The sequence below is a fragment of the Furipterus horrens genome, unplaced genomic scaffold, assembly GCF_987537825.1.
Source record: "Furipterus horrens unplaced genomic scaffold, mFurHor1.1.pri manual_scaffold_5, whole genome shotgun sequence".
Taxonomy (NCBI): Eukaryota; Metazoa; Chordata; class Mammalia; order Chiroptera; family Furipteridae; genus Furipterus; species Furipterus horrens.
In genome coordinates, this window is record NW_028327175.1 from 139,053,496 (window position 1) to 139,076,884 (window position 23,389).

The 23,389-nt window shown below is 36.3% G+C and overlaps 1 protein-coding gene across 1 annotated transcript in view; it reads right to left on the minus strand.

Annotated features, from left to right (window-relative positions):
• KIF11 (kinesin family member 11) overlaps positions 1-23,389 on the minus strand; it is a 57,302-nt gene that overhangs the window by 28,229 nt on the left and 5,684 nt on the right. The window contains exons 2-9 of the mRNA XM_090277962.1: positions 22,265-22,397; positions 21,699-21,796; positions 21,535-21,613; positions 20,283-20,468; positions 20,044-20,168; positions 17,224-17,314; positions 16,073-16,315; positions 13,909-14,004 (exon numbers count right to left, since the gene is read on the minus strand). Coding sequence (XP_090134088.1) covers positions 13,909-14,004; positions 16,073-16,315; positions 17,224-17,314; positions 20,044-20,168; positions 20,283-20,468; positions 21,535-21,613; positions 21,699-21,796; positions 22,265-22,397 — 1,051 coding nt within the window. The remainder of the gene's footprint in view (positions 1-13,908; positions 14,005-16,072; positions 16,316-17,223; positions 17,315-20,043; positions 20,169-20,282; positions 20,469-21,534; positions 21,614-21,698; positions 21,797-22,264; positions 22,398-23,389) is intronic.

Sequence of the window (23,389 nt, forward strand, 5' to 3'; positions counted from 1 at the left end):
CCCTGCCCCTACGCAAAGCGCCACAGCGTGATGAGAAAGGTCGCCAGGTTGTGATGAGCACACGGGGCTCCGCCCAATATAGCTTAGGAGGTGTGACAGCGCCCCGCACAAGAAGGAAAGATAAACAAAACGGTCAGAATGGCAGAATTAATGATTGAAATACCAATCACACAGCTAACAAAAAAAAACAAATATAAGTATTGACCGATGAACAAATAGCGAATCTTTCCAAGGCTCCGTTCAGAGCTATAGTTATAAGACAGCTTACAGACCTAACAGCAGGGCTTAATCAAGACAGGGAAGGAATGAAGGCTAGTCCTCTGAAATGAACAAAAATACATACAAGTGGTGAGGAAGGGAAAGCCAGGGATCAAATTAACGAATCAGAACATAGGGAGGGAACAAACAGTCAGCCAGGGCAGAAAGAGGAAATGAAAAGTGAGGAATATGAGGAGAGGCTGAGAAACCTCTGGGACAGCTATAAGTGATCGAACATTCGAATTATCGGATTGTCAGAGGGTGAAGAAGAACTAGAAATTGAAAAATTAAGTGAAAAAATAAAGAAGCAGAACTTCCCTAACTTGGGGAAGGAAATGAACTTACAGGTCCAGGAAGCACAGACAGTTCCGGATAGGCTGGACCCAGGGAGAACCACACCAAGACACATTATTATCAATATGTCAAAAATTAAAGATAAAGAAAGAATCTTAAAAGCAGCAAGAGAGAAGTGAAGTATTATGTACAAAGGGGTCCCAATTAGACTATCATCTGACTTTACAGGCAAGAAGGGACTGGCAAGATATATTCAAAGTCGGCGGCGGCAGCCATCCGTCTCGAGAGACGATGGTGTAGCTTCTTAAGAGTCTATCTGCACCGCCGAGAATGGCTGTGCAGTCCGACTCGGGAGTGACACGGTATCTGTCTCCTCCCGTGTTGAATCGACATCTTGCGATGTCGCTGGAGTGTCCTCTCCAGTGAAGCTGAAGCTACAGAGCCTGGGCAGGGTGATATGGAGGGTCTGCTGTTGCCCATGCAGCAGACCCCCCCTCTCTTCGCAGCTGAAGGGTCCAAGGGAAAGACGGAGTCAATACAGCTTGGCTTCAGGTGCGCCGCAGGAGTTGCCGGTGTTGACTACAACGTCAAACCGCCTTAGGGACTCCGGCTCCGGATTTTCTGTCGGGGTTTACTCCCTTAGCCTTTCCCCTGAAGAGGTATGCCGCAAGGCAGCGGAGGTTTTTTGGAGTCAGAGTTTTCCTTCTCTGATGTGCCCTGACTGGAAGATCGAACCAGCGACACTTAGCTCGCAGGCCGACGCTCAATCCACTGAGCCAAACCAGCCAGGAAAAAATTAAATATATATATATATATATATATATATATATATATATATATATATATATCATTGACTATGCTATTACAGTTGTCCCATTTTCCCCCCTTTACCCTCGTCAAACCAGTACCCCCATTCCTTCCAGTAATTCCCCCCCCTTAGTTCATGTCCATGGGTCATGCATATAAGTTCTTTGGCTTCTCCATTTCCTATACTGTTCTTAACATCCCCCTGTCTATTTTGTACTTACCAATTTGTACTTCTTAATCCCTGCACCTTTCCCCCCTGTTTTACGAGCTGCTCTTACTTAGCCTTCTGCAGGTTCCTCCTCATTTCCTTGATCTCTGTACTTTGGGAATACCCCAGGGCTTAGTGTTCTGGCCTCCTCATCTACATTTATTTTCTAGGTTATCTCTAGTCTCCTGGCTTTTTAAATTTTTAGTTTTTTAATTTACTTTTGTAGAGAGAAAGAGAGGGAGAGAAACATCAACGTGCGGTTGCCTCTCACATGCCCCCAACCGGGGACCCGGCCCACAACCCAGGCACGTGCCCCGACCGGAAATCGAACCGGCAACCCCCCGGTCAGCAGGCCGGTGCTCAATCCACCGAGCCACACCAGCCAGGCAGGGCATTTGTCTTTTTTAATTAATTAATTTATTTATTTATTTATTTTTAGAGAAAGGGCAAGGGAGGGAGAAAGAGAGGGAGAGAAACATAGATGTGAGAGACAAACGTCCATCCGTTGCCTCTCACATGCACCCCAAACGGGGAACCGAACCAGCAGCCCAGAACCGTGCCCTGACCGGAATCAAACCTGCCACCCTTCGCTTTGTGGGATGACTCCCAACCATTTGAGCCACACCCGTCAGGGTCATTATTTGCCTTTTTCACACTCATTTTCTCACAAGTCTATAGTAGAGTTTTACAGACGCTACATGATAAATGATACCTCAAGAGATTGCATGCAGGAGCAGATATAACCATCTAGCTTTCTTCTACTAAGAAGAAAGAGATTTGTAGAAATGTAAAACAATGCTATTCTTCTAATTTTTGTTTTGGAAAATAGCCCTTTTTATTGTAAAATGTTATCTATGTTAACATGTGACAAAAATTGACAATTCTAGCAGTGGAGGTTTGGGGGAGCTCCAAGCCCATTTTCCTCTGCCCATCCTTCCTAGACTGCTCATTTTCGCTGGTAGATGGAACTGGGGAGAGAGGAATAGGAAAAAAGCACGTTAAAAATTACAAAGCAAATAAAATCTTTTAAAAAATTATTTTTTAAAAAAGCCCTGGCTGGTGTGACTCAGTAGATCGAGCACCAGCCCCCGAACTGAAAGGTCACTGATTCAATTCCCAATCAGGGCACGCGCCTGAGCCGCAGACCAGGTCCCCAGCTGGGGGCATGCGAGACGCAACCAATTGCAGTCTCTCGCACATCGTTGTTTCTCTCCCTCTCTTCCTCCATTCCCCTCTTTCTAAAATAAACAAATAAAATCTTTTTAAAATTATTTAAAATATTTTTCACAAACTTTGTTCTTGGATAAATGCCCCTTGGATTGTTGCAAGCATTTGACTAACTTTTACAGTTCTCAAAAAAGTTGATGTGGGCCCTTTTTCTTGCCAGTATATATATTCAAAGTAATGAAAATCAAAAACCTACAACCACGAATACTCCATCCAGCGAAGCTGTCATTCAGGATAGAAGGGCAGAGAGTGTTTCCAGGACCAAGTAAAACTGAAGGAGTTCATTAGATCCAAACAACTGTTATATGAGATGTTAAAGGGACTTGTTTAGAAGAAGGAGGATCAAAACTATGAACATTAAAATGAAAACTGTATCACAACAACCAACAACAGAAGCTAGGGAATCGAAACAAAGGCAAACTAAGTAGGCAACGAGAGGGGGAAAAAAATTATACGTACGGGGAACATATTGGGGGGAAGTCAGCGGGGAGGGGAAAGGGAGGGAGATGGTACCGGAATTAAGAAGCATAGTAGGAGGGAATGGAGTAGACAGGAAGATGTTGAGAAGAACTATATGCATAACCAATGGGCATGGACTAAGGGGGAGGACAACTGGAGGAAGGGGGGAGCAGGGGGGAAAGAATTTGGGACAACTGTAACAGCATAATCAATAAAAAATAATAAAAATAAAAAATAAAGACAATGTCTGAAGATAGTGATAAAAAATGTAGTGATCCTATATAGTTGGGTCTTCATTCAGTCTGTACAGGAAAGGCAAAGTGACATAATACAGGTGAAAGAAAGGAAAAGCAAGTAATTAGTAGCAGGGGAAAGCAATGGTACATTCTGATTTTTACACTTCACTTTGTATCAGCTTCTGAATATTTTAGCAACATTTATCTACATAATCATTGAGGATTGCTAAGCAGAAATTACCCTTTGTTCTCAGGCATAGAATTCAGTGAGGCTACAAGCTTTATCTAGACTTTGGCCCCTTCAATTAGCAAGAGCTTTGTGATAATATGTTAAATGACATGTAATGCTCACTTTTGTATACATAAAATCACAGAATTTTCCTACAGAATCATTTATACTTACATTAAAAAATGTTCTACTGTGAAAAAAAAAGAAACGAAGGATACACTAATTGAAATAAAGAACAATTTATAGGAAACAACAGTAGAGTGGATGAAGCTGAGAAATCAAATCAATGATTTGGAGCACAGGCAGCAAAAAACAAGCAATGAGAGCAACAAGAAGTAAAAAGAATGCAAAAAAAATGAGGATAGTGTAAGCCACCTCTGGGACTCGTTCAAGAGGTCCAACATTCACATCACAGGGGTGCCAAAAGGAGAAGAGAAAGGACAACAAATTGGAAATCTATTTAAAAAAAAAACTTCCCTAATTTAGTGAAGAAAATATAAATGCAAGTCAAGAAAGAGTTCCAAACAACATGGATACAAAGAGGCCCACTCTAAGAAATATCATAATTGAAATGCCAAAGGTTAAAGAGAGAATCTTTAAAAAGCAAGAGAAAAGATGTTAGTTACCTACAGGGGAGTTCCCATAGACTGTCAGCTGATTTCGCAAAAGAAACTTTGCAGACTAGAAGGGATTGGCAAGAAATATTCAAAATCATGAAAAGTAGAGAGCAAGATTGCTCTACCTAGCAAAGATATCTTTTAGAATTGAAGGGTAATTAAAGAGATTCCCAGACAAGAGAAAATTAAAGTTGTTCATCATCATCAAACTAACATTATGTGAAATGTTAAAGAGACTTATTTAAGAAAAAGAAGATCAAAACTATAAACAATAGGATTTCCAGTCAAGATGGAGGGCTAGACAGACACGCTTCATCTCCCTCCACAACTAGGAAGGAATACAACTACCTCAAAACTAGAGACAACCAGAAGTTCCAGAAAATCGAGCTGCATGGAAGTCCAACAAACAAATATATAAAGAAATATCCATCCAGACAGGTAGGAGGGACTGAGCGGAGATGGAAAGAATGCAGTGTGGTCGTTGTGGGAGCAGCAGCGGCAGCAAGCCAGTAGAAAGTGCAGTCACATGTTTTAAATAGTAGGGAGGGACACCTGGGGAGCGCTCCCAGCACCAGACCAGACCACACAGCTCAGTTCCAGCACCAGGAAAAATAAAGCCTCATCACTTCTGACTGTGCAAACCAGTGGGGGTTGGGGCAGAGGGAGAAACTGCTGGTCTCACAGCAGAGTCAGCTTGTTTAAAGGGCCTCCACAGTCCTAGAACATCCACAGATCCACCTACTCTGGGAACGAGGGTCGGGGCAACAGCTAGAGAGGCGCCAATCCCATACAGAAGTGGGAGAAGTGCCTGGAAAAGGGGCGAGTGCTGAGCAAGTGTCACTGTTCCCTCTCTGACCCATCCCCCACATACAGCACCACAACATGGTGAAACGGGTCCCTGGTCCTGATGAATACCTAAGGCTCTGTCCCTTACAACAAAACAGGAGCGACAGCTCTATGTAAGACACAGAGGCAAACAAACACAGGAGCCTGTCAAGATGAAGAGAGAGAGAATTATGGCCCAAAAGAGGGAACGGATCAAGGTTCCAGTGGGAGAACTAAGTGATGAGGAGATAGCCAATCTAACAGACATATAGAGTTCAAAACACTGGTGATAAAGATGCTCACAGGCTTGACAGATATGCTTAAGTATGGCAGACGCATAAGGGAAGAAGTGAAGGCTATGCTAAATGAAACAAAGGAAAAGCCACACAAAACCAATGGCGAAGGGTTCAGATCAACAATTTGGAACATAAGGAAGAAAAAACAACAGTCAACCAGTGTAGAATGAGGAAACAAGAATTGAAAAAAATGAGGAGAGGCTTAGGAACCTCTGGAACAACATTAAATGTTCCAACATCCGAATCACAGGGTTGCCAGAAGAGAAAGAGCAAGAAATTGCAAGATTATGTGAAAAAATAATGAAGGAAAACTTCTCAAACTTGGCGAAGGAAACAGACATACAAGTCCAGAAAGCACAGAGAGTCCCAAACAAGCTAGACCCAAGGAGGACCACATCAAGAGACATTATAATAAAAATGCCAAAGGCTCAAGATAAAGAATCTTAAAAGTACCAAAAGAAAATAGTTACCTACAAAGGGGTACCTATAAGACTATCAGATGATTTCTCAGAAGAAACTTGCAGGCAAGAAGGGACTGCCAAGAAGTGTTCAATGTCATGAAAAGCAAGGACCTACAACCAGGATTACTCTATCCAGCAAACCTATCATTTGGAATGGAAGGGCAGATGAAGTGCTTCCCAGACAATGTAAAGCTAAAGGAGTTCATCATCACCAAGCCTTTATTATATGACATGTTAAAAGGGCTTAAGAAAAAGAAGATCAAAACTATGAACACTAAAATGACAACAAACTCACAACTATCAACAACTGAATCTAAAATATAAAAACAAAATCTAACTAAGCAAACCAGAATAGGAACAAAATCATAGGTATCGGGGGATCACTTGGAGGGTTATCAGCTGGGAGGGGGAAGGGGGAGAAATGAGGAAATGGTGCAGGGATTAATAAGTATAATCAGTTGGTACAAAACAGACAGGAGGAAGTTAAGAATAATATAGGAAAGGGTGGAGCCAAAGAACTTATATGCATGACCCATGGACATGAACTAAGGCAGGTGGGATTACTGGAGGGAAGGGGAGGACTGGGCAGAGGGGAGTGAAGGGAAGAAAAAAATCGGGACTACTGTGACAACATAATCAATAAAATATACTTAAAAACATAAAATAAAAAAAATAAAAATGTATATAAACTGAAACCACTGAAATTTTAAACAACGGCTGAATATTTTATATTATAGAATTACTGTAAAATATTTTTAGTTTTAATAATAGTATTATGGTTCAACAATTCAAGTATCTAAATAAAATATGCATATTTAAAAGCCCGGTATCCTAAAAATAATAGCCCAGGCTGGTGTGGCTGAGTGGATGGAGAGTCAGCCTGTGAATTAAAGGGTCGCCAGTTCGACTCCCAGTCAGGGCACATGCCTGGGTTGCAGGCCAGGTCCCCACTTGCGGGTGCGTGAAAGGCAACCATATATTGATGTTTTCTCTCCCTCTCTTTCTCCCTCCTTTCCCCTCTCTAAAAAAAAAAATATTTTAAAAATAAATAAATAAAATAAAAATATGAAATCAATGTAGTTTTTCTCTGGGCCTGACAATTTGAAATATTTTACAAAGTAAAATGTTTCCTCATATAAACTTCCTCTTAAACTGTTTATCTGATTCCAAGAGTTATCACACAGCTACAGTAATTAAAACTGTTTAGTATTGGGGAAGGGATGTATAAATCAATGGAACACAAATAAGAGACAGAGATGTACCCACACAAATATATCAAACTGATTTTTCACAAAGGTACAAAATCAATTCAATTGAGAAAATATAGCCTTTACAAGAAAGGATGCTAAAGTAATCCAAACCACTACCACCAGGCAAAAAAAAAAAAAATGCAGCCTGACCCAAATTTTACACCTTTAACAACAATTAGTTCAAAAATGGATCATGGACTTAAATGTGAAATGTAGATACACACACAGCAAAAAATAAAATAAAAAAATTTTTAAGGAAAAAATCTTTAGGACATTAGAGCTGCACAGACTTCTTAGAACTGACACCAAAAGCACAATCCATAGAAGGAAAAATGGATCACATTGAAATTAAAAACATTTGCTCTGCAAAAGCCTATATAAAGAAGATGAGAAGATAAGCTACCAACTAAAAAATAATTACAAACCACTTTTGTGACATGGACTAGTATCTAGAATATATTAAGAACTCTCAAAACAGAACAATTAAAAAAAAAGAAAATCAGATTTGAAAATCAGCCTAAAAACATGAACAGACATTTCACCAAAGGGGATATAAAATCAGCAAATAAGCACATGAAAAGCTGTTCAACATTATTAGCAAATAGAGAAATATAAATTAAAATCACAGTGAGATACTTATTAGCTATTACTCTAAAATAAAAAAGTTGCAACAGGAAACGCTGGTGAGGATTTGAGGAGGCTAGACCATGCATACATTGCTAGTGGCCCTGTGAAATGGTATGGCTGTTCTGGAAAACAGCCTGGCAGTTTCTTAAAAAACACCTAAACATTCAATTACCACACATTCCAACTATTAAACTCGGGTAATTATCCCAGAGAAATGTTTACACAAACACCTGTAAAATAATGTTCGTATCAGCTTTATTTATAATTGTGAAAAACTTAAATTAGCCTATATGTCATTCAATAGTGAATGGTTACACAAACTCTATATATGGTATATATATGAAATACTAAGCACTAAAAAACAAGATCTATTGATATACGCCACTCAGATGAACCAGAGAATTATGCTGAGTGAAAAAAGGCAATCTAAAGTTTACCTACTGTATGATTCCATTGAAATGGCAAAATTTTGTAAAGAGAGGACAGGTTAGTGGATACCAGAGATTAGGGAGGGGAGGTAGGAATGTGAAGGAAGCAATGGTATGAGGGTTCCCTGGGATGGGATGGTTCAGCATGTTGACTGTGGTGGTGAATCATGAACTTGCACGTGACAACTGTACAGAACTAAATATACACACATAAATGCCCTACGGTGACATTTTATTATAATTGGGACAAGATGTACAAAGAATCTCTTTATAGTATTTCTTTCAACTGCATGTGAATCCATAATTCCCTCAATAAAAACTTCAATTAAAAAGAAACAGTACCAAGAAAATGAAAAGTCAAGCCAGACTGGGAGAAAATATTTACAAATTGTCTCATAAAGGGCTTGTATCTAGAAAATGTGAACAACTCTTTAAAACTTAACAGTAGGAAGACACTCCAATTAAAAACTGGGTAGCCCTGGCTGGTGTGGCTCCTTTGGTTGGAAAATGACCCATAAACTGAAAGGTCACAGGTCCAATTCCCAATCCGGCACATGCCTGGGTTCCTGGCTTTGTCCTCGATCAGGGTTGGGAGGTATAAGAGAGGCAACTAATCGATGCTTCTCTGTCTCTCTGCCTCTCTCTCCCTCTCTCTGAAATCAATAGGCATGTCCTCGAGTGAGGATAACAAAATAATAATAAAAAAATTTAAAAATTTAAAAAATTGGGTAAAGGATTTTGATAGATGTTTCCTAAAAAAGATATGAGAAAGGATGCTCGATATTATCATTCATTAGGGTAATGCTAATTAAAATCACATTACAGTACCATTCTACATTTGTTAAAATGGCTAAAATGAAAAAGATACAACTATAACAAGTGTTGGAGAGGATGTGGAGAAATTGCAAACCCTTAAAACTGCCAGTAAAAATTTAAATCAGTACAACCACTTTGGAAAACATTTTTGTAAGAGTTAAACATAAATGTACTGTATTATACAACCCATCAATTAAACCACTAGAGAAATAAAAACACATCACCAGAAAGACTTGTATGTGAATGTTCATAGCGGCATTACTGGAATTAATCAAAATGCCTATCAACTGGTGAATGGATAAACAAAACGTGATATTATCCATATAACAGAATATTAATTAGCAATAAAGAGTTATTCTATTGATATATAGTACAACATAGATGAAGCCCAAATGTTATGCCAAGGGAAATAAGTCAGATGCAAAAGACCAACTATTGTATGATTCCACTTATAGGAAATGTCCAGAAAAAGCGAGTGAGTGTGTGTGTGTTTGTGTGTGTGTACACACATAACAGACAAGTGGTTGATTTGATTTGCAAAGGGAAACTTTATAGAGTAATAAAAATTTTCTAAACCTAGATTGTGGTGATATTGCACAATTCTAAATGTACTCAAAATCATTAAATTGTAAACAAGACCCATATATATGTTGTCTACAAAAAAACCCACCTCAAACAAAAGAAACACAGACTAAAAGTAAAGGGATAGAAAAGGAAAAGGAAAAGATATTTCACGCAAATAGAAAGGAAAAAAATGCTGCCATAGCAATACTTATATTTGCAAACCTTAAAACAAAGGCTATAAAAAGGGACAAAGAAGGACACTACGTAATGATAAAGGGAGTGATACAAAAATGGAATATAACCCTTGTAAACATTTATGCACTCAACAGGGGAGCACTAAAACATATAAAGCAAATCTGGATGGACATAAACGGAGAGATCAACGGTAATGCAGTCATTGAAGGGGATTTTAACACCACATTGACTTCACTGGACAGATCTCCCAGACAGAAAGATCAATAAGGAAATGGCAGCCTCAAATGACACACTAGATCAGATGGATTTAATTGGTATCTTCATAGCATTTCACCCCAAAGCATAAGAATATGCATTCTTGACAAGTACACTTGAAACAGTCTCTAAGACAGACCAATGTTAGAACAGAAAATAAGTCTCAATAAATTTAAGAAGAATGAAATCATATCAAGTATCCTCTTTGACTATAATGGTGTGAAACTAAAAATAAATCAAAAGAAAAAACTGAGAAACACATAAAGACATGGATGCTAAATAACATGTTACTAAACAATGAATGGGTTAAAAAGGAGATCAAAGAAGAACCAAAAGTTACCTTAAAACAAAGGAAAATGAGAACAATCCAAAATCTTTGGGACACAACGAAAGCATTCCTAAGAGAGAAATTCAAGGCATTAAAGGCCTACCTCAGGAAATAAGGAAAATCTCTAATACACAATCTAACATAACACTTAAAGGAACTATAAAAAGAACAACAAACAAAGCCCAAAATGAGAAGAAAGGAAATTATAATAAAGATCAGAGCAGAAATAAAGAAAAAAGTCTTAAAAAAAAAAACAATACAAAAGATCACTGAAGCCAAGAGCTGGTTCTTTGAAAAGACAAACAAGATTGACAAACTTTTAACCAAACTCATCAAGAAAACACAAAAGAGGGCCCAAATAAATAGAATCAGAAATGAAAGAGGAGAGTAACAACTGGTAGCACAGAAATACAAAGGATGGTAATAAACTATTACAACTATATGCCAACAAATTGGACAATCTGGACTAAATGAATAAATTCCTAGAAACAATCTTCCAAAAGTGAATCAGGAAGAATCAGGGAATCTGGACCGATTACAGCTAGTGAAATTGAAGCAATAATTTTTTAAAATTCCATCAAACAGAAGTCCTAGACCAAATGGCTTCACAGGTGAATTTTTACCAAAAAAATCAAAGCAAAACTAACACCTACTCTTTCAAACTATTCCAAAATTCAAGAGTATGGAAGACTCCTGAGCTCATTTTACAAAGCCAGCATTATCCTAATTCCAAAATCTAATAAAGACACTACAAAGAAAGAAAATTATAGGCCAATATCCTTGATGAACAGAGATAAAATCTTCAACAAAATATTAGCAAAACAGATCCAGTAATACATTTAAAAGGCCATACACCATGATCAAGTGGGACTTATTCCAGGGATGCAAGGTTGGTACAGTATTACAAATCAATAAATGTGACTTACCACATAAACAAAATGAAGGATTAAAACAACATGATCACATCAATAGATGCAGGAAAAGCATTACATATAATACAGCGCCCATTTATGATTAAAAACTATCAGCAAAGTGGGAATAGGAAGAACATACCTCAAGGTAATAAAGGCTATATATAACAAACCCATAGCCAACTCATAATCAATGAGCAAAAACTACATGTTTCCCTTGATATCGGGAACAAGACAGGGGTGTCCACTTTCACCACTCTTATTCAGCATAGTACTGGAAGTCCTAGCTATAGCAAAAAGACAAGAAATAAAAGGCATCCAAATTGGAAAGGAAGAAGTAGAACTGTCATTATTTGTAGATGACATGATACTATACATAGAGAATCCTAAAGATTCCAACAAAAAACTACTAGAACCGATCAATTAATTCAGTAAAATAGAATACAAAATAAATAGTGAGAAACCAGTTGCATTTTTATACACCAATAATGAACTATCAGAAAGGGAAACTAAGCAAACAATTCCATTCACAATTGCTTTAAAAAAATATGTACAAATAAATTTAACCAAAGATGCAAAAGACCTGTACTCAGAAAATTATAAGACACCAAAGAAAGAAACTGAAGAAGATACAAATAAGTGGTAGAATATACCATGTTCATGGATAAGAAGAATTAACATTATTAAAATGTCCATGCAATCAAGATACCAATGGTGTACTTCACAGAACTAGAAAAAATATTGGAAAAATTTATATGGAACCTCAATAGACCTCAAGGAGCCACGGCAATCTTGAGAAAGAAGAACAAAGTTGGAGGAATAACACTACCTGATATCAAACTATGCTACAAGGCCATAGTAATCAAAACAGCATGATACTGGCATAAAAAAACATACAGATCAATGGAACAGAATACAAAGCCCAGAAATAAACCCATGCCTTTATGATCAATAGTATTTGACACAGGAGGCAAAAACATCCATTGGGGTAGTCTTCAATAAATGGGGTTGGGAAAATTGGACAGATAAATGCAAAAAAATATGAAAGCAGAACACCCTGTTATACCGTACAAAAGAACAAATACAAAATAGATCAGAGATTTAAATGTTAAAACTCAAAACCATAAAAATCCTAGAAAAAAGCAAAGGTAGTAAAATCTCGTACATTTCTCCTGGCAATATTTTCTCTGATATATTGCCATGGGTAAGGGAAACAAAAGAAAAATAAACAAATGAGACTAAATCAAACTAAAAAATTTTTACACAGCAAAGGAAATCATCAACAAAATGAAAAGACAACCAACCCACTGAAAGGAAGAACATATTCACCAAGGATCCATCTGATAAGAGGTTAATATCCAAAATTTATAAAGAACTTATAAAACCGCACTGACTGGTGTGGCTCAGTTGGTTGGGCAATGTCCCACAAAGTGAAAGATCAGAGAATGTGCCTGGGCTGTGCGTTCAGACCCTAGTGGAGGTGTGAGCAAGAGGCAACCAATCGATGTTTCTCTCTCACATTGTTGTTTCTCTCCCTCTCTTTCTCCCTTCCTTCCCCTCTCTATAAGAATTAAATCTTTAAAAAAAAAACTGCTTTAAAAAGCAAAAGAACTTCTAAAACAGCAAAAAAAAAAAAAAAAAATTGATTTAAAAATAATCAAAGGACCTGAATAGACACTTCTCCAAAGAGACCATATAGATGGCCAATAGACATATGAAAACATGCTCGATGTAACCAATCATCAGAGAAATGAAAATTAAAACCAAAACCAGCCCTGGCAGGTATGGCTCAGTGGATTGAGTGCCAGCCTGTGAACCAAAGGGTCACCCGTTCGATTCCCAGTCAGAATGGCTATCATCAATAAACCAACGAACAAGTGTTAGTGAGGATGTAGGGAAAAGGGAACCCTTGTGCACTGTTGGTGGGAATGCAGACTGGTGCAACCTCTGTGAAAAGCAGTATAGTTACCTCGAAAAATTAAAAATGGAACATCCTTATGATCCAGTGATTATACTGCTGGGAATATATTCAAAGAAACCTAATTTGAAAGAATATATGCACCCCTATGTTCATTGCAGTGTTATTTATAATAGCCAAGATTTGAAAGCAGCCCAAGTGGCCATCAGTAGATGAGTGAATAAAAAAGCATGGAACATTTACAAATGGAATGCTACTCAGATGTAAAAATGAAGGAAATCTTACCCTTTACAACAGCTGGATGGACCTGGAAAGCATTATGCTAAGTGAAATAAGTCAGCCAAAGAAAGAGAAGTATCATATGATTTCACCCATATGTGGAATCTAATAAACAAAAATCATTAACTGTAGACTTACAATGGGTGAATGCTACAGTAATCATACCCTTAAGCTGTAAATAAATAAATAAATTTTGTAAATGTAAATATTTTCAAATTTTTCTGATTTAATAGAGCTGGTAAAGTCAACATATTAGCATTAGAAAAATATTTTAACATACAAGGTATTTAATTTAATCACCAGATTTGAGAAGTTTTACCACAGGCAATTTAAGAAATCTTTTAACAACTATTTAGTGCAGGTCCTTACTTTCACATTTGTCAAACAAGATTATGTTACTCCACAAAAATTCACAATTACCTTAATAAGGGCTTTTTTGGTTAGTTTCTGGTTAACTTCAGGTTTATTCAGTATGTTCTTTGCTCTATGAGCATATTCCAATGTACTCAGAGTTTCCTGTGATGAAAAGGCCAATTACTAAAGACAGTAAGAGATTGTAGTTCTGTTATCTAAATGTAGTATATAGTAACTTGTGACTAATAATTTATGATTATAGCTAATCTGAAAATCAACCCATTAATGTTATACCCCACCTCCAAAAAAGAATGTTCAAAACATCCTTAACTTTTTTCTTTCTCTTCAATTTTAGGGCCTTTAACTTTATAATAACTTGACCCAGTAATTTTTTACTTTAAACTAGTCTTTTAAAACTCAGTGAATTCAATCAACTGATGAATAAACAGAATGTCCTATATACATATATTGGAATATGAGGTCTGTCCAGAAGGTATCCAGCCACGTTGTATGAAAAAGAGACACTTATTGAAGATATAAGATACAAGAAACATTGTACATAGGACAATGACGCCTCAGTCCCCCTCAAAATATGCACCTTTGGATCTCACATGGTTCTCCCAATTGTCATCAGCTGCCCCACCGTATTTTCCTGAATCTCATCGACAGTCTGAAATCTCTTCCCTTTCAAAGGGGACTTTAGTTTTGGGAAAAGCCAGAAGTTGTAGGGTGCCAAATATGGGCTGTAGGGAGGCTGAGTCACATGGGTGATTTGATGTTTCACCAAAAAACTCTGCACGAGACGTGATGCATGAGCAGGCATTGTCATGATGAAGCTGCCAATCACCAGCTGCCTATAGCTGCAGCCTTCTCAATCACCCAAACAGTTTCATGGAGGAATGTTCAAGCTTAATGCAAAATTTGACCAAGATTCATTGTTCTACTTGCTCCATCATTTTTAATGCCACAGCCACACAGTACACATGCTGACTCAACAGCATGTACCACCCCCTCCACTGACTAATACAGTGAAGTCGTCATGTTGAGGCACGCACATTCCAGTATAGTCTCCTTGGCCACCAGGTTACATAGATGTCATGTAAACCATTCTCTTTATATCAACAATGAATGGACTTTTTCCGGACAGACATCTTATTACTCATTCACAAAAAGGAATGAAGTATTGATACACAGTATAGCATGGATGAATGTTGAAAACATTATGCTAAATGAACAAAACCAGTTACAAAAGAACACTTATTGTATGATTTCATTTACATGAAATATCCAGAATAGGCAAATCTACAGATTAGAAAGAATAGGTTAGCAAGGGACCAAGGGCTGAGACTGGGGACAGATGGAGAGTGACTGCTTACAAGTTACAGAATTTCTAAAAAAAAAACAAAACCAGTTACAGGATTTCTTTCTGGGGTAATGAAAATACTCTCAACTTAAACTTTGGTGATGATTGCACAGCTCTGTGAATACAGTAAAATCACTGAATTATACACATTTATGGGTGAATTTTATGGTATGTAAATTATATCTCAATACAAATATTTTTTTAAAAAAGACAGGAGAGCCCTGGTCGGTGTGGCTCAGTGGATTGAGCACTGGCCTATAAAACAAAGGGTCGCCAGTTCAATTCCCAGTCAGGGCAAATGCCTGGGTTGTGGACCAGGTCCCCAGCTGGGGTTGCAAGAGAGGCAACCACACATCAATGTTTCCCTCCCTCTTTCTCTCTCCCTTCACTTCTCTCTAAAAATAAATAAATAAATAAATAAATAAATAAATAAATAAAATAAAAAATACGAGATTTTGCCATCTTTGTTCTTTGCTTCTTTTAATTTTTGCACCTGTTCCCACACACCCAACCCCATCTTTATTGCTCTCCAAGCAGTCTCTATAATACTAACATTCACTTAACCCACTTCTAAGTCCTCAATTAAATCTCTATACCCCATATAACCATACATTGTTAATGACCATAGCAAATTTCTTTGATGACTGTGTGGAAAAAGCCAGTAACTTGTTTTTTTACGATTAAAAATTCTGTCAGGAAGGAGAAAGACTTTTTTTTCAGTGTTGTCCTCCTAAATGTGTCATATGTAATGTCAAATTCTTTTTGTTATGATATAGAATAAAGCCAGTAAATGAACTTTCAAAGACAATGTGATAGCTAAATAAGGATTACAGCTACCAACTTGCCAAAATCTTTCAAAGAGCTTACCTCAACATTGAGAGATGCAGGAGAAATTGTTGCAATTATAGACGTTCTAGTACGCCCCCCAAGAGAATCCTGGAGGATTCTAGTTAGTTTAGATTCTCGGTAGGGAACATGAGGTGTTCTTTCTACAAGGGCAGTAATAACCCTTCCCAAAGTCAACAGGGATTGATTGATATTTCCAGCTTCTCGAGCTCTCTTGTCAACTGCTCCAGAACGGCCAATATTTTCACTTCCTGCAAGATCAACCTTGAATTTAAAAAAAAAATGGTTGTCAAGACTATTGGATTTGTACTCAAAGATTTTCATCCTCATATTATACGTAATATATTAAATAGCCAGCAAAATCATTTTTCTATAATTAGCAACTTACTACAAAGCTAATAACCCAGTAACTATAACAATATTTTCTAGACGTACAAAACTTCAGGATGCTCTATGAGGGGGTCAAGAATACAATAGCAGAAGAGAACTACCAATGCCACTTCTGGGTATACATCCAAAGAAAATGAAATCAGTTTCTCAAAGAGATATATGCACCCCCATGTCCACTGCATTATGCAAGAGAGCCAAGATATGAAAACAACGAGTCTGTCAATGTATTAATAGATAAAAATGTGTTATATACAATACACACAATGAAATATTATTCAACCATGGGAAAGGAAATTCTACCACTTACAATAATACGGATGAACCCAGAGGACATTATGCTAAGTAAAATAAGCCAGACTAAGACAAAAATACAAATACTATATGATCTCACTTATACGTGGAAGCGGGGGGGAGGGGAGGGAAGTTGAACTAATATAAACAGAGAATACAATGATGGTTATCAGGAGCAGAGAGGCTGGGGAGATAGGGAGATGCTGGTCAAAGGGTACAAGCCTTCAATGATGAGTTAAGTTTGGGGATCTGATACACACTAATACAGTTAATAATACTATCCTGAAATTTGGTAGAATAGATCTCTTAAGTATTCTCACCAAAAAAAAAGAAAGGAAGTATGTGAGGTAATGGTTTGTTAATCTGGGTAATCGTTTTACAAAGTATATGTATATCAAATCATCATATTGTAATTTTATTTGTCAGTTATACCTCAATAAAAAAAAAAAAAAAAAAAAGAACGAAACAGTGGTATTAAGATAGATGCTTACCAAGTTCAACTTTCCAATTTTAACAAGCTCCTCTCCATCAATTGTAGTTTCTTTCATATGTATTGTAACAGAAAAAACTGAGTGGGAACGACTAGAAAACAAGATCAAGTTGCCCAGTAATTATAATATAAAAGTTATTTGCTTTCTGTAAAATATTGAAAGAGACAAGAAAGACCTAAATCCACAAAAGTATAGAAAGCTAGTACCTGACAGGAAATATCAATCAATTAGATTTTGGAAGATAGAAGGTAGATAAAACAATTATTAGGTTTTTGCTTTCTTATACCTACGGCGTTTGGGAGAATACAATAAGAAGCTACTTGAAACACCCTAAAAGACTTAGGAACTAGAATCCTCAGGCACCTCTGGAAGCTGAATGTGGAGTAGGATTGGGAAAGCTGACTGGTGTTTCAGAGGGGAAGGTTTGCAATCAATCTTCCTATTCATAAGAACCATCTGAAATATGTCCTTACCATAAATTCAAATAGCACCAGGCAAGCCATCAGATTACTCCCTAACAGTGTCAATTGCTGTAAAAATACATTGCTCTGCTTTGTGAATCTCATAAGAAATAGGTAAAACTCCTTTCCCCAAACAGCAGAAATAGTACATAACAGTGATTACCAGAACACTACAAGATAATCACTGTTAGATTATAAAATGTTCCAAAGTGTATCTTATGCTACATACTGACATTTGGCTTTATCTGAAGACTACAAAAATTAGTCATGCACAGCTTAATGACAGAAATATGTTCAGAAATGCATTCTTGGGCTATTCACTGTTATGCAAACATTATAGTGTACTTACATAAACCTATATGGTATAGTCTACTACTATAATTTTATGTGCTATACTTTTATATGACTGGAAGCATAGTAGGTTTGCTTACATCAGCATTACCAGAAACACATAAGTAATGCTTTAACGCCACACTGTTGACAACTATGATATCACTAGGTGATAGGAATTTTTCAGCTCCACTGTAATCATAGGAAACCACTGTCGTATATGCCATCCATCACGACCAAACACTGTTATGTGACTCACGACTATACAGACAACCAAAGACATCTTTCTTTCTTTATCATTTGGTGAACATCTCTGTTCATTAATGTCATTGGTAATTTTCTTATCTGTACTTTTCATGTTACTTGAAAATGTTTACAATAAATATCATTTTTATAAAACTTAAATCATTTAAAATTACCAAAAAGGGGACACGCATGAGGAAAAATATAAACATAAACTATAAATTGAAATCATAATATACATTTCATGTTTTTCTACAATTACTTATCCATTCCTAATCTAAAATTGTGCAGTTAATTGCAATTAATTACAATTAAGCACAAATGTCAACTCTGATTTTGGAAAATTTAATTATGCCTTCCTTCTCTCTAACACATACATTCACGATATTGCCCTGGCCACATGGCCCAGTTGGTTGGAGCATCATCCCAAAACACCACAGTTGTGGGTTTGATCCCTGGTCCGGGCACATACTAGAAGCAACCAATGAATGCTTATATAAGTGGAACAATAAACTGATGTTTCTCTCTCTCGTTCTCTCTCAAATCAATTTTTTTTAAAATTTTATAGGAGATATTTACTCCAGTCTCTCTCTCTCTCTATATATATATATAAATAAAAGAAGACCCAAATTATACAAATTTACAAAATAATAGGAACTTTATATTTCAGAAGTTTTTAGAGAAATTTTACCAAGTCTTAAATTCATTTCTACAAATTCTATATAAAATTAAGTCACAAGCCAATCATAGAATTGAATTTTCATTTTCTGATTGATTTATAACCTAAGTTTTAAAAATGGGAAGCTATTATAGTAAAATTTAAATAAAATTATAAAATCACCCGTAATTCCAGGATTATAATTACTTTTATGTTGTGTTTATTCTTTTTTAAAATGCATAAGTATTTTTATAAAGTTGAAATTATAATTGTTATAGAATATTATATAAATTTTCAGTGATAGGGGAATAAAGAAATAAGAGACCTAGTCCTAATAATCATTTTGTAGCTCAGAGAAACTGATATTCAGTTAAATTCACTTATTTACCTGAAGTCACATATTTGGTTAACTGCAGAACTGGAACTAAACACAAATACCTAATTCTCTACCCATAGCTCTGTCGATTACACTCTGATGTTTCCTTCAAAGACCAATAGGAAAAAAAATCACTTCTAACTTGGTAAACTGAATTTGTAGAATCTGGCATTTACCTTATAGAGGGTGCTATCAAATACGCCCCTTTTCCCCTTGAAAGTCAATGTTAGTGATCATTGGTCTTCCTACATTAAAATGAAGCCATTTGCAAAAGAAATCATGTTATACAAACTAAATATACATAGTTTTGTTAATCATACCTAAATAAAGTTAAAAAAGTCATTTGATTTTCTTCTAATCCTTACTTAAACCAAGGTTTTTCAAACTGTGTTCTAAATATACACAGGGGCTTCAGAAAAATGCTCAGAATAAACCTTCTTAAGGCCAAGGAGATAAGCTTCTGAGAATTCCAACCCCAAATCAACCATAACAACGATATTTTAATCTGGTCTCCCAAGTACAATTTCATTTGAGGGAAAAAAAAATTTAACTTAAAAAACATTTAATACTTCTATTCTAGGTAAACTTGTCTTTGTTCTCCCTATACATCTCAAACCAATTACTACACCAATCCAGCATAAAATCTAGGTATGTTATTCACATACTTTGAACCACCGCAATTTGATTTCCCCCAAGTTTGTAATTCTTCTTAAAAAGAAAATGAAACACGAGGGGGACAATGGCTTTCTTACCTCGAGTATGCATTCATTAACGTCGCTGCAGTTGTCCTTTTTGCTGCTCCCTTCTCCAAAATTTGATAAACTTCATCCTTGTTGTGTACTGTAATTTCTTCTAAACCTTTGATTATCACTCCCCTCTGACCAAATATCAAAAGCACCCATTAGAATGGTTAATGCACACATACACAGAGACTTCTTAAAGCATCACACATTAAATTTTAAAGATATTTCATTCTCAAAGACTGAGTTACCTTGTTACGAGGATCATCAAACATCTGTAGTCTCTCAGAAACATCAGAAGATGGACTAAGGAGATCAAAAAGTTCTTCATTATAGATTTCCAACAGAGACACTTTGACTGAAAATTCAGTGCCATTATCAGTAAGTTTCTCAAAAATTTGATGAAGAGTACGTGGAATTATACCAGCCAAAGGATCCTGAAATTATAATATTAATAAAGACCAAAATAAAGGCAGAATAGCATTTACTGTTGCAATTAAAACACATATAACATGGGCCCTCTTTATAGTATATTTAAGTGTAAATATGTCTGAACAAGTTAAAGGGAAAAAAAAAACCCTAATGTTAGAGAAGTCAAATCATTTACAACAGTCCATTAAACAGTAAGTATTCTTCACACCTTCCACTAATCTGCCATGCCTGCCAGATACTTCGTGTCTGAGCATTACACAAAATCAGCTGAACCAAGCTACATTTAAAGACAAGTTCAATTATTCTTTCCAATTTTTCTTATGAGTACATAATACCACAATTTTAATCAGGAAAATGGCCCATGAAAAGTATATTCCCTAATCTGACATAAAATAAGATTTATTCTCAAATATATAAGTATCCTTAATAAAATTGTTGTAAATCCCTAAATTTTATAACTGTGCCTAAAGTCTATTCCTTATCTCCTACAGTTACAATTCCACAACTTCATTATCCATGCATAAAGTGAATGCCTCAACTATGTAACCTTTAGGAAAAAACAATTTCCGAAATGTTAAAATTTGAACATTGACTTAGCCATTGAAGTTATTGAAACATTTGGTGAAAATCTTTGTGAAATGTACTATTTGTTCTCTACAATACTCAACAACACAGTGACCTTAATTTCTGGAACACTCAAGGTGATCATTAGTGAAGCAGATACTACTACCCCTTGCTATGTTAACTTCATAAGATTTATCCCCTCATTGCAAAGTCTTCCCCTTTAAGCCCCACTCACGTTCTACTTTTGACAATATTCTGCTCCAACTATACTGTCCCAAACAGACCCCTCTCTTATCACTTAACTGACCATATGGATTGGCCCAGTCTCTTCTTTTTCTTAAACAGAAGCCATACAATACTTGAATTTTACTATAGTGGTAGTTAACCATAAATTCTTTGTAAACATGGGTACTGTTCTCTATTTCAAGATAGAGTCCTTCAGCCAAGTTTTATCCAGTTATATTTAAGCCACTTTAGAGACAGAAGTCTGTTATAATCAACAAATACCTCCTCCCAAGTATACTCGTCATTTGGTGACCTTTCGCCTTCCATTGTAAAGGTTTTTCCAGTGCCAGTTTGGCCATATCTGTCAAGATTAACAAAAATGTTGAATAAAAAACAGACATATATCTAAAACTTTTCATCAATTTGAAAAATAACATTTCACTCACGCAAAAATAGTGCAATTATAGCCCATAATAACTTCATCCAGAATTGGACAAACAACACTTCGGTAAACATCTATTTGTTTAGTAGATGCTCCAAAAACCTATTAAAAAGGAAAAAAAAAAAAAAAAAGCATTGCTTCAAGAAAAAAAGTTTTAATTATCCACTTTAATAATTTTATTTTTAACATATTAACTCATTCAGCACTGACTGGTGTGGCTAAGTAGGTTGGGCAACACCCTGCAAAGCAAAAGGTCTCCTGTTTGATTCCCGATCAGGACACAAGCCTGGGTTGCAGATTTGGTCCCCGCGGCGGGGAGGCAGGGGGCGTTGAATGAGAGGCAACCAACTGATGCTTCTCTCTTTCTCTCTCCCTTTCCCTCTCTCTAAAAATAGATAAAATATTAAAAAAAAATTAACTCATTTAGCCTGCTAGAAACCATTGACAACTCAGTCAACTGAAATTTGTCATTGTACACTGGAACCTAAGGAAATAAGTACACATACTAGGATAACTTTACATTAGTGAATAATAGAGAAGTAGCTGCATTTAAAGAAAAGAAGTAAGTACCATATCAAAAGTATATGTTTTCCTTGAGCTCTTGTCAGCCAATCCTCCAGTTCGTATACTAACTTCTTTTCGTACATGATCACATTCTACTACAGAATGGGCGCAAGCTTTCCGCTCTGTCAGATTAAATGGTCTATAAAAAGAAATACATGATGTTATTCAAGAACTTGTAGTTATCACGTTACTGATGACATTACCTTAGATGAGAACAATGTGACATTTTGACTACACTGTTGGTGATAGCGATTAAATGATACAGCCTTTTAAGGGTTTCAATTTCCAGAAATATAATGTAAAACATTACAATTCCGACAGTTTCTTGGAGTAGATGTTAACAGAATTAACTTGTAAAAGATGCCGAACTTATTTTTCAGAATTCTATTTCCACTGTTTTTAGAATTTGATCAAATAAGGTTACGATAGAGTAGAAAGAACATGCCAAATTTGTGCTCAAAATATAAACCTGCCAGTAGATAACTGAAACAAAATAAAAAATAGATACAAATAATGACTCGTCGTCGTCAGCAGCCGTCCGTCTCGAGAGACGATGGTGTAGCTTCTTAAGAGTCTATAGAGTACTTACTATATGTCAGGTATTCACTATTCCAAGTGCTTTATATGTGTTTACTCAGCTTGTCCTCACAGTACTGTGAGGTCTAGTAGAAAACAGTGACAAACGATTATACGAGAGGTTATGTTTAGAAAGAGTATGTACAAGGAACTTGTATAAATGACCCATGAACACGGACAAATGGGTAATGGGGTGGAGATGGACTGTGGGAGAAGGAGGGGTGGGCAGCGTTGCTGGGGAGTAACAGGGGTAAAAGTGGGATAACTGTAATAGAAAAAAACAATAAATAATTTTCTTTTTAAACTGAAAGGATGCCTTTGCTCTTGTACGACTGACATATACTTATGAATAGTTTAATAAACACTCAACTGTTTCAGACTAAAAAAAAGGAAAAAAAAAAAGTATGCAAAGGGTACTGTTAGGAACATACAGCAAAGATTTAATGTGGTCCTAACTGGAACAGGGTGGGGTGAAGGATGTATGAGTGATGGCAAAAAACTTCTAAGGAAGTAATCTTCCGAGCTAAATTCCTCCTTAGGCATTTCAGTACAGTG